We start from the raw sequence: 12528 nt of genomic DNA, 5'->3' as shown, positions 1-12528 counted from the left end.
ATAAAGGAACAACCATGTTGGACTGTTGATATTTTTGGTGAACAGCTATAAAGTCCAGTTCATGCCTGACACAGAGAGCAGCCTATGGACACTTTACAAAACCGTGTTGCTTGTGCTCCTGCATTATGTACCAATAACACTGTAACAACCGAATATGCCCATGTAGCATCACATTGTTGGTTGGAGGAACTGGCTGTGTTTCTGATGAATTGATGATAGGTGGTCCATGACCTCTTTTGCCCTGAAGAATCAATTTCCTCTCCTCCCCAAACTTATCAAATCTCCTTTTCTTGTGACAGGCCTGTCCCCTCTTCTCTCTGTGACACCCTCAATGAGTATGGCATATTCACCACAGTCATGACATTGCCATATATCTGAGAATGTGATGGAATGGCATCAGGCCAGGCTGCCTGATCTTTGTTGTGGGAATGTAATTTGCTTTGGACAAAAACCTCTGGGAATCCCAGAATTTGAATTCTTCATGGAGTAGAAAGGTGGATATTACCTAGACTTGTGCTTGTATTTCTTTTGAACTGTGTGGTATGAATCCTCCTCAGGTTACTCAGGTTACTTTTTGGCTGTGGAACTGCCTAATAAAAATAGATGTACATGATGCTGCATCTCACTCTAGTAAATATAGCAAAACTTTGAGTTTTGTTTCCATGAGACTATTTTCATAGTTCAGTATCATGTAACTTCTCTTCACATAACATCTAAGTACTATAAAATGCATATGTGGCTTAGCTTTCGTATAAGTTGGATTGGTTATAGCACAACCACCATATTGGAAAATTATACTCATTTTCAGGAATGCTGATAACATAGTTGCTAGTACTTTCAGCCGTTAGCTTTGATGTGAACAGGACTGGGACCATGTGACTAAACAGAACTTTTCTTATTTATGCAAATATCCTCTTTGTTACTCAGTGCTGATTTGAGTGGGATTTTTCTTTAAAAGGGACTCTTACGATGTGTCTGTTCGTATTAAAGTCTCTTCTTTTTTCCCCACTTCTTCCTTATTTTTGTATGCATGAATTTATTGCAGAAGCAAACGATGGCTGGTTTCTCCTTCCTTGTGCACACGCTGATCCTTACGCGCTGGGAGGCGTGCACAGCACTGGCAGCAGCCTGCTATCCGCCTGTGTAACTGCGGCCCCAGAGCTGGGAGCGGCGGGCCTGCATACCTCAGGGTAGCTTACTGGCAGGAGGCCTCCTGCTTTACTCAGACATGTCAGGGCAGCAATTTGAGATGCTTTGTGAAAGCACAAAATGAAATGAAAAGCTGATCCCATTGCTTTTCAAGCGCTGCGGTACGGATGTCTCCAAAAGGTGGTACCAAGAATTACCCCAGTGCGACTGATATTGCGTGGGTGTAGGCATATTCCCTTGGCAGTTGCATGAATATTCAAATGCTTTACAACCTAAAAGGCAGAAAGATTAATATCTCAGCAGGTGTAGTACCATAATGAAAGTCAGCAATGAAGTTAGAATGCCGAATCGAAGAAGGGAGAGGGATTTTCTTGTTCCTGAATGTTTCATCAAAGATTCATTGGCACATGACAGTGGACGATGGCTTACTATAATGTTAAAAGAAAGCCTTTGTGTACCTAATGCAGTGGAACAACAAGTCTTGAGATAATATTGTTAACATAATCTCCGTCAGAACAACGATTGTCTGAGTTATCCATGGCATAAGTTGAACTTCTCCAGAGACATCCATGGGAATTGCTAAATTCTTTACTTCCTTCACATAAGGAGGTCACCAAAGTCAACAGTACTTCATTGCACAAGCAAGGGAATTAAAACTTGGCCTTAGTTGTGGAAACTCAAAACTGAAAATGGATCCCATGTTCCTGAATAACAGGGGCTTTCTTGTTCAGGCGTGAAGTTCTTGTTTTAATTTCTTTTTTTTTCAATCTAGTTTCTATCTGATAGATACTACCAATTACTTGCAGATAGTCACATTCCTTTTTTCCTTCCTTTTTTTTTTTTTTTTAAGTGAACTTAAAGACACCATTTTCTGACATTTCCCCCTTTCTGTCTTCTGAACTGAGAGACACAAAGTCATTCCAACTCTTGAGGTCAGAAAGCAATATGAAGCATCCGAGTTTGAAGTCACTGGGTAGGGGAGTGGATTTTATGTTCTCAAACAAATGGGGGTATTTTCAATAATATTTATTGTGTTTAATGCATATGAACTGAAGATGGAGTTATTTAAAATGTTTTTGGGTTCTTTTTTTGCTTGTTTTTGTTTTGTTTTGCAAATCTATGTCTCAGAGCATTATCTCTGACTTCAAGGTATCTTGATAAATATTTGCATTTAGAAATCCCTCATGAATTTGAGACATGGATAGTGAGATGTCGTATCAGTGAAATTTTTAGTTTGTGTTGGTGGCTGGCAAGAGGGAGAATTCTAACTGCATATTTAATGACTAATGAGAAGTTATGTAAGCATTTTCCTTCAGCCATCTCTCTGAGAAGTCAACAAATAGGAGAAGCTTCACAAGGCATAAAAACAGTTAATTAAGATAGAACTAAGATAGTATCCTATTTTCAGTCAACACATGAGACAATAAATAAAATGAAACGCAAATTCAAAATCTGTAAGCAGTTGCAGTGTATGTGAAGGAAAGCTATATAACAGTAGAAATACTATGGCACAGATCAGGTGTTTTCTTCAGAAGAGCAAGTGATGTGCTTTTTGCTTTGTTCATGTATTCTTTGTAAGCCAAGAATGTCATAGTCATGCTGGCTTTCTTTTGAGGTTTTGAGGTACTGTCATGACAGCATTTATGTATTGCTTGAAAATCTTGCTGAGACTCTATCTACTGTCTAATTTATCTCAAGATAGTCTGGGTTGGGTTAATGCTGGTGATGTTTTTGCAGTTTCTCTTTTCAAGGAGACTCTGTCGTATTGCTATTTGAGTGGTATTTTGAGTCTTAGGGATCTCTTCAATGCCATAAAGCCTGAAAAAAGATTGCAGAGGTACACACACCATATACATACTTAGCCTGAGGAAGCTAGTGCCGTAGGTTTTCTTTGCGTAGACAAAGAGTTGCATGTTCTTCCAGTCCAGTTAAGTCCCAGTGCTGAGATGCCATAAAAGTGCCTGTTTCTATCTCCTGTGTAGCTTTGTGAGTGTTCTCTCACTTTCTGACTCCATAGGGATTGTTTCAGGAGGTCAGATCCAGAGACATCTCCCTCTCCTGTTTCCTCCACTCTTACCTTTTTGTGTCAGAGAAAGATGCTGATAAACAATGTGTACACTTGAGTGTGCATACGTATAGAAAGAAGACGAACAAGTCCGTCTGGCTACTTAAATGCCACTTATGCTTTTGAAATCAGTAGGACTCAGAAGAAGTTTGGACAAGTTCCTTTCAAAGGGATGAGTTTCATCCGCAGAGAATGTTTAGCAGTTCAGGAGTTAAATGCTCTGCTTTCCCAGAGAATAGAATTTCCTCCTCCCCCATGTCTAATTGAAGGGTACATATCTATGATCTATTCTGGACAGATTTTGCATTCGCTGCACCCAGTGTAATATGTCAGATTAAAGAGTAATTGATATTAATTGTCAGTTTGACAGTTATTTACGTAATACACCTGTGATTTGTCCATGCTGCAACATCAAAGAACAATGTAGTCCATTGTCAGTCTTATATATATATTTTTTTTTCACTCTGGCAGACCAATTCATTGTTCAAGAGCAAATACGAAATATTTTTCAGCAAGTTTGCATTGGCATGTTTCCTGCCCAATTATGATCTGACTAACAATAGAACCTATGCTGATTTTGTAATGGCAATTCCGAAATGATCAAGAATGGCTTTGAAGCATATATTTTCTGATAAGCGAGTTCCAACCCCTCATCATCCTGCTATGAAACGGTCCTTTTACATTTTGTAGCATGTGGGAGCTGACTCACCTTTGCTCTTCAGTTTTTTCTTGACATTATCACCATTGACTTAATTATACTGACACAAGGATGGAATGGAGAAATGCTGAATCACACCCACTAACAAGCCCATAGAGAACATACAGGAGTTGTCCCTTTGTCTTCAGGGAGGTTTCTCAGATGAAAGACTCACCAGAATGGGGTGACCCTGCTAGACAGTGTCAAACATTCCTTGCTATTTTTAGCAATTTGGAAGAAATCTGAGATTTATTCCTCCAACCATGTCTCACAGTGCACGAAGAAGATATGCATCAGTAGTCTGTAACTAAAAATGAGAAATTACAAAGTAGAAATTTGATTTGGCTGTTAAGGCAGAGTGTGGTCCTGCAGTCGAAGACAGTATTGAATATAATCCTGGCTTTATTTTGCCCAGTGTGTGACCTATGGAGTATACTGTTGTATGTAGAAGAGATGAAGCAGAGTGAAAGTAAGTCTGAATAGTAACTTCAAGCCACACTAAAATACAATTGAGGGAATGCAAAAAATAAACGTATTTTAACCGTCTCATTGCTAAGATAAACTACAATCTCTGTACTGCAGGAAGCATGAGATTGTGAGGCTTCAGAAAGACATGAGATTGTGGCATTTTTGAAGCATGGGCTACAGCATGAATTCAGCAGAAGAGTGCAGCAGTATGGATTAACTAGCCATGGGATTTCTGAGGGGTTTTGGGAGGCCTGAGTTTCCTCTGAGACGTGTAACATGATGCCCTATACCCCAAGCTATGTCTAGCAGGCAGGATTTAACCTTTAACTGGCAGGATTTCAGCTCTATCAACAAAAGATCTGCCACAAACAAACAACTCTAAATTATCTGGCCTGAATAATTGAACAGGGGTTTGTTTGTTTGTTTATTTCAATTAGCGCTTGCGGTAGCAGTGGGTGTAAATGAAATGCTGCCATTGCTTTCTGCCTTCTCTCCAATTTGTAGCACTGTGCATCTCTGTGCCTTTGTACTACATGTCATTATTCATCACTTTTATCCATTGCTACTTGAAGCTCCCTTTACTTTTCATTCCTTAAGATCTAGTGTATCACTATCCAAAAAAACTATTGTCTTTTTCAAATCTCTTTTGAGAGCATTATTTTTTCTCATGGCCCTTCCCTTATTAATTAGTTCTTTTTCTTAGGTTTTTAAGCTCTGAAGAATTTTTTTTTGCAGGCAGTGCCTTCTCCAGTGTCTTCCACCATATTCCAGCATCCTGACCTCTGTAACACTATTGGCATGTCAGGTATGCCAGTTTTTGTTCTTCACAAGATGTCCTTCATTTAGATGTCCTCTGATTTTCTCAAAGTGCTACAGTTAAATGTACTGTTCTGACAACAACTCTTTTATTTTAAATATCATAATCATCGTGTGAAAACTATTACATTATTTTGTCATATAACTCTTCTTCAATTTAGCATGACACACAACTCTTCTGGAGGTTACTGTTAACTTCCATGGCATCAGTGTCAGATATTTGCTCTTTTGCTCTTCCCTCTCACTTTGCATAAACAAAATACTGCTCTATGTTTTTAATTCCTGCACTATTTCTGTGAGCACTCACCTACTAGAATTCCCTCTGCTCCATGCTGCCATGCATGTTTTACCCTGCAAGGTCAATTCACTTTTCCCTGTTCTGCTTGTTGCTGCACTGATGCAGATGTAGTCCATCCACCTCCTTCCTTGTTCCTAAATAATAAGCGCAGCCCTCATTTACATAGGTAACGACCAAGCTTTGAGCTTCTGTTCCACTTTCCATTCTTAATTTGGTTTCTGTGACCTAGTATTTGTCCCATGCTCAGTCTTCACCTCATGGCCCTGGAGCTGAGCAGCAGATCATGCTTCAGTTTGACTCGCAGTGTTCAGTATTGCTGCAAAGGTTTTATTTGGGGTATATGTTCAGTGGTTACCTGAAGGAGTGAAGCACCCTGTGAAGCACCTGCTCAGTTGATGCATGTGGTACAGAAATGTGTCCTGACCCTACCTTGGCTGCCACTGTGTATTTAACTACTGGGTCTGCATGTATGTGTGCGTCTACATGAGAAAACAAAACAAGTCTGTTAAATACTATTTCATTGTCTGAAAGTTCCAGTTTGCCTTGTTTACGATAGGTGTCCAAGCTGTTTACTTTGGATTTTGAACTACAGATAGATTACACTTCTGAGGAGGTTGCTATTGCTTTTTAAAGATGTAACTCCCTATCTTTGTTCATCAGCTTGAAGGTATTACTAATCATTATCTGTGTTTGGCAAAAGAGCAGCAAGTAAAATAGGAGGTTTTTTTGTACAGCCTTGGTAAACGTGTATATTAAAACACAACATCCTTTTATTTGAACAATATTCATAAGAGAAAATATTAATTATTCTTAATGTCAGAATGTTATTATTTCACTTTATGCCTTAGGAAATGGCAGTCTCTGTGGTAGCATTAGTTAATATGTAGCTTGGGTGTGTAGGCAGAAAGCAAATCATCTCCTAGCAGATTATTCAACATTAGCGTATAGTCTTCCATCTCTTACTGTACTTTCAAAGTGATTCTCATCTGCTGTACTGCAACCTTGAATTAACATTATGTTAACAAATTTATAAGTTGGAAATTATTCTGCTGACATCAATGGTATTACGCCATGCAAAACTCGTTTAAAATTAGATCCAGGTTATTTCATTTTTTGAATTTTAAAATGTTGTCTTCTAAGTAGTATTTGAACACTTCTGTAATAGATGGTTTAGAGCAACTTTTCTTTTTCGTGTTTTAAAATTAATGTTTCTAAAGCTTATCTGTCTGTTTTCCCTTTATTTTTCTTTTCCCCCTTCAGACAAAATCACTGACTTCCTAATTTTCCCTTGCCATCCAGTTATACTGCAAATCTACAAACTGAACTGTCTGCAGGATCATTCTTGAATATGGATTATTTTCAATGGGATCAGAGCATACAGGAATCTCCCATTTGACAAAATGGAAATGAACTGCTTGAGAGTCTGTCCATGAACACAATATTATGCACTAAGAACAGAAAAACAGAATAGAAACCACACTCAAGTTAAAAGACCATTATTTATTTATAAGCTAGGCAATGCAGACACAGCAGCAAGTTAATTTGGCCCGGTTGATTGTCTAGCCAATACCCAGTGCCTATCAGAGGTTGGACTGTCTAGAAATTGAAGCTATCAGGCCCTACTACTCTCTGCTAGGCATGTGCAGACCAATGCATTTCTTTTTAATGAAGGCACATGAGTTGGCCAGGCTTGAGTGAACTTTCCCCAGAATGGCAGAGCACATGCACCTGGCAAAGCTGCCAAAATCTTGCTTTATTTCGAGTCCTGGCTATAAAACGCAGGAGAGCTGCAGCTTTCTAAGCATGCCTCAGTTTTCATCTGGCAGCAGCGGAGGCCATGTGAAGAAACAACACCCTGGGGATGTCGGGGGCCCTGGGACAGAGCCATGCGTGGGCCCCATTGTTCTGCTCCATCTAGGCCTGCACAAAAAGGGGCCAGGGGGCAGGAGGGATGTTTCTGATGCAGGGCACTAACGAATGAAGTTGTGGGAGGGAACTTTTCTCCCAGTGCCCTGGGAGGAATGGGCAAAGGAGGCATGGGTGGACATGCATCCTCCAGCAAGCTGCCTTTTTTTTTCTTATTTATGCCTGAATATGTCATCTGTGTCATCTCTGTGCATTCCAAAAGTAAGAGCACACCAGCAGCCTGAAACAAGCGCTTTCCTGTCAGAGTTCCTCAGTAATCTGCTGAGTGACACACTAGTTTGTACTGTCCTTACGAGCATCACATCAACTGCTATTGCTGACAAGAAAGCCCATGTCAGATACTTAGGGTGAGCCTATGGCCCGCGGTCATGTCAGAAGTGTGCATTCATTGGAAGGAGAGCCTCATGGAAATGAGTGCATTTGTCTACAGTTTCCCAGAGCCCCGCCACAGTCTGCCTTGGGAGGGAGAGAGGAGGAAGTGGAAGGGGAGAGGGAAGGGGGGGTGGAGGAGCAGCGCTGGGTTCAGATGACAAACTGGTGGAAATCCAGCCTACACGGCTTGGGTGTGCATAGCCGTATGGAGATACATTTTTAAAAACTGTTGAAGTAACACCTCAGGCGGTGGTGTGGCCTGCAGATGACTTCTTCATTTGGAGCTGTGGAATGCAGAGTAAAGGAGGAGGAGAAAAAAAAAAAAGGAAGAAAGCAGTGGAAGAGATGCAGATAAAATGATCATCTATGACTGTTTCTGCTGCTCTGTGGACAAACTTTCATTCCTTTCAATTAAAAGGGAAACTTCCTTATTTGGTTTATTTTTTAGAAAGTTATTTCCAAGTTTTGCATGGCATTGGATCGTTCTTATCACAATTTCAGATTGTTCTGAAATGTTCAAGTATGCTGAACTTTTACTGTAAACTCCTCGAGAACAGTTTTTCTTTTTTATTGTTTTTGCTGCTCATTTTGCAGCTTCCCAAACAGTCGACCTGGAGCCTACAATAGCTAGTAGTTTGCCTGATGTTTCAGGTGTTACCAGTGACAGTAGTCCTTTCTCTTCACTTCCTAAGTGTTACTTCTGTTTTATAGCTGTAAAGAATCACAATTGCACTGGGTTTTCTTCTTATGGATAACTGACTTGACTTTAATAATAATCTTTTTTTACTTATATCTGATAATGGGATGACCAGTGTGCTATCCTGACTGTTTTCCAAAGCCAATCTGAATCTAGTGGGGCTAAGTTTTAACTCCTACGCTACTGTTCTTATAAATTCATACCCTTCTTTTCAGTTACTATTGGTGAAATATAGCCACCTATGCTAGTCCTTTGAATGTTGCCTATATTTTACCCAGAATCTGATTATATGTCATGATATCATTGAGAGAAAAAAAAAAAAGGTTTCTCAGTTTTTATCAGTACAGACAATTCAAAACAATCCCAAAGTCAAGGGAGAGGGAGCACAGCCTTGATCTGCTTGCAGATCCAGATCCTTAATCCAGGCTCGCAATTTTTGAAGGCTTAGGTTTGACAGCTAACCAAGCTTTTGTATGTGGCTGCAAGAGTCTTTTCCAATTTTGTATATTTTTTCATGAGTAGAACTACTGTATGGCAAGGAATGTAGCCCACCATTGTCCCACAAACTGAACACATTTCAATATCCTCTTCAATGTACGGTGATTCATTTGATCATGCCCTAATGAATCTCCTGAGATAATATTCTCTGAAGAAGTCAGGAAAGTTCCTAAAATAAGAGAGTAAGCAATGAATTTGCAACATTGCACACATAAAAATTATTTTCATGAGCATTAGAACCATGAATGGAGGAAACATTTTTGTCATCATTCTGCTAAGATTGCTTCACCTCGATCCTTCCATGGCATCAACATCATCAGAATTCTTGCCCAGAGAAGAAGATAGGAAATACAGAATGCTTACTTTTTTTTTTTTTTTTTTTTTTTTTTCAGTATAACTACTTTCATCCCCCAAAGACCACTTTGGTCTTCTCCATTAGAAAATGTAAACATTTTTTTATAGTTTTTATAGAGTATAAACACACTTTAAACAGCTGCTGTCTCTCACCTGTGCTTCAGCTCCATTTCCTCAGTGAATGACGCCTTCTCTTCATGGAGTGCACATCAATTGCAATTTTTTACGTGCTTTGGGATCCTTTGGGATGAAAAGTGTGGTATAAATTGAAGATGTTAAATCGTTAAGAGGAATAAGAGCATTACCAGATGCCAAAGCTCATGTTGTTAACAGCACGTCAAAGCTGGAAAAGATACTGATGCATGTATCACACCACAAAACCCTTTTCATTAATTGCACATTGAAAGTCACGAAGATGTTTAACCCCAGCTAATCCAACTGTGTAGCCATCCAGAACCTGCCTGATCTTAAAGTTAGGAAATTTCTTCTACATCCCAGCATACTGGCATTTTTGGCAAGCTTATGTTCATCCACTCTTATTCCGTTGCCCTTCACTTAAATAGTTCTTCCCTTTGGCGATGCTATAGGTTCTCCCATATTGCCTCTCATCTTTCAGTATGGTTGATTAAACAATCAAAATTCTTCCCTGTGTTCTTATGAGAACACACTCCCTTGACCATCTTTGTAAGTTTTCTCTGTATCTGCTCAAATTCCAGGTTTTTTTGTTTGTTTGTTTTAACAGCACTACCAAGAGTAAACACAGTATTTGAAGTAGCAGACGTATCAGCGGTCTCACACTACTAACAACAATACTTCCCTACTTTGGCTGGAAACACATCATGCTGTGCATACTATGCATGTTTCTCTTTATTGTTGCATCACACTTATGATTCACAGTCACCCGTGATGAACTGGTACCTCCAGGTTTCTATTTACACCAGTTATTTCAGTTATTTCAAAGCATACCAAACCTTTTGTTTCTAGTCTCAATGTAAATTATCTCACAGAATCACAGTATCATAGAATTCTCAGGTTGGAAAAGACCTTAAAGATCCTCGAGTCCAACCACAACCTAACCATACTATCCTAACAACCCTCTGATAAATCATGTTCATGAGCACCACATCCAAACGGTTTTTAAACACATGCAGGAATAGTGACTTGACCACCTCGCTAGGGAGCCTATTCCAGTGCTTAACAACTCTGTCAGTAAAGAAGTTTTTCCTGATATCCAACTTAAACTTACCCTGGTGCAACTTAAGGCCATTTCCCCTTGTGAGAAGAGACCCGGAAGTGACTTTCAATGTGCATATTCTTTCAGTGTGCTTTCTATGTGCTTTTTATGTGCTTTCTCATGCCTTTTCCCGCTTTATTCTCAATTCCCTGCCTTCATACTGAGCCAATTTTCTTTCTGTTGACCTGAGACACCTCTCTACTATTTTTTAAATTTAAGTTATTTCCAAATTTCTCCAACTTGTTTGCAGTATTTTCGACATTATAGAAAGCGCCCATAATAATTCTGGGGATGGCAGTCCCCATCAGTAACCCCATGGCAGCCCCTGCCATGACTTTCCCTGTTTGAACTGTTGTCTTCCCCCTTCATACACATCATTATTGCTCTGCCTTACCTCTTCATCTACAGCTCAGCTGTTACCGTAGCTCTTGGAAGGGTAAATTAGCCTGTTGTGCCTTACCATGTCACAGCTAGTTCACTCTTCATAGCAAATATGGTGGGAAAGCTAGTTCGAATACTTCCACATTATGCTCCAGCCTTTGAGACAGAAGTGTCTTTTATAGTGATGGGCATGGTTAGGTAAATCAGCTTTAGAAAGTTTGGATGAAAGAGCAGATACTTTTTTTCTTTTTTTTCCCGTTCTCTCTGGATGGATATTTATAGTCAGGGTCACTGGGTCTGTTCTGTCTCATGCGATCCTAAAAGGAATGAAGCAAACAGAGATGCTTTCTGCAAGACAAGCTATTTGTGCAAATCTTCTTTTAACATTGGTGTTAGTTTTCATCATTTAAATGTGTGCTTTACTTACTTGCAAAAAAAGACGCTACTTTAATTTGAATCATAGTAGAACTCAGTAGCAAGTTCTAGATTACTTACTTCTGTGCTGTGTAAAATTATACACTGCATTTCTTTTGTTCTTATTCACATTTTCTTCCCACACTGGAATGCTGGCATTTGTTTAATTTAACAAAAGTTAGATATTGTTGCTGCTAAGAGTAAACGAGGTAGTAACTCATGTAAATTAAGTCTTGCAGTTATTTAAGTAGCTGTCATTGCTGGTTGTACTGCTTTTTTGGCTTTTATTTTGTGGGTTTTTTCGTTTCATTTTGTGCTTGTTTTGTTTTGTTTTTGTTTTTACATGCATATTCTTGCTTTGTTCGATTTCAAAAGAGTAAAACAAGTCAGTAATTTTTAAAAAAAATTAATTTGTTTGAAGTTTCAGTGCTCTGAGTCAAGTTCTGCATGAATATCTATAAGCCTGAAATCATTACATTTTCATAAAATCACGGAATCACAGAATGAGTTGGGTTGGAAGGGACTTTTAAGACAATCTTGTTCCAGCCCCTCCCTCTAGACACCTTCCTCTAGACCAGGTTGTTCAAAGCTCCATCCAGCCTGGCCTTGAATGCCTCCAGGGAGGGGCAGCTGAAACCTCACTGGACAACGCATCCCAGTGTCTCACCACCCTCACAGTAAAGAATTTCTTCCTAATATCTAGTCTAAATCTACCCTCTTCCAGTTTAAAACCATTTCCCCTTGTCCTGTCATTACATGCCCTTATAAAAAGTCCCTCCCCAGCTTTGCTGTAGGCTCCTTCAGGTTCTGGAAAGCCACTATAAGGTCCCCCTGGAGCCTTCTCTTTTCCAGGCTGAAGAGCCCCAGCTCTCTCAGCCTGTCCTTGTAGGGGAGATGCTCCAGCCCTCTGATCATCTTCATGGCCTTCCTCCCGACCCACTCCAACAGCTCAATGTCTTTCTTGTGTTGGTAGCTCCAGAACTCGATGCAGTACTCCAGGTGGGGTCTCACGAGGGCAAAGTAGAGGGGCAGAATCACCCCCCTCAACCTGTTGTCACACTTCTCTTGATGCAACCCAGGATATGGTTGACTTTTCTGGGCTGCAAGTGCACATTGCTGGCTTATGCTGAATCTTTCATCAACCGACACTCCCAAATCT

The 12528-nt window shown here is 39.8% G+C and overlaps 1 protein-coding gene across 2 annotated transcripts in view; it reads left to right on the top strand.

Moving 5' to 3' along the window:
• GMDS (GDP-mannose 4,6-dehydratase) overlaps positions 1–12528 on the top strand; it is a 393306-nt gene that overhangs the window by 348610 nt on the left and 32168 nt on the right. Inside the window, exon 10 of one of the 2 annotated variants that reach the window (XM_085220296.1) lies at positions 5115–5184. The exons of the other annotated variant lie outside the window; for it this stretch is intronic. Coding sequence (XP_085076422.1) covers positions 5115–5184 — 70 coding nt within the window. The remainder of the gene's footprint in view (positions 1–5114; positions 5185–12528) is intronic. 2 annotated transcript variants of the gene reach the window in all.

Source organism: Meleagris gallopavo, chromosome 3 (genome assembly GCF_905368555.1).
Source record: "Meleagris gallopavo chromosome 3, MGAL_WU_HG_1.1, whole genome shotgun sequence".
Classification (NCBI taxonomy): domain Eukaryota; kingdom Metazoa; phylum Chordata; class Aves; order Galliformes; family Phasianidae; genus Meleagris; species Meleagris gallopavo.
This window is presented reverse-complemented; position numbering and strand designations above follow the sequence as displayed.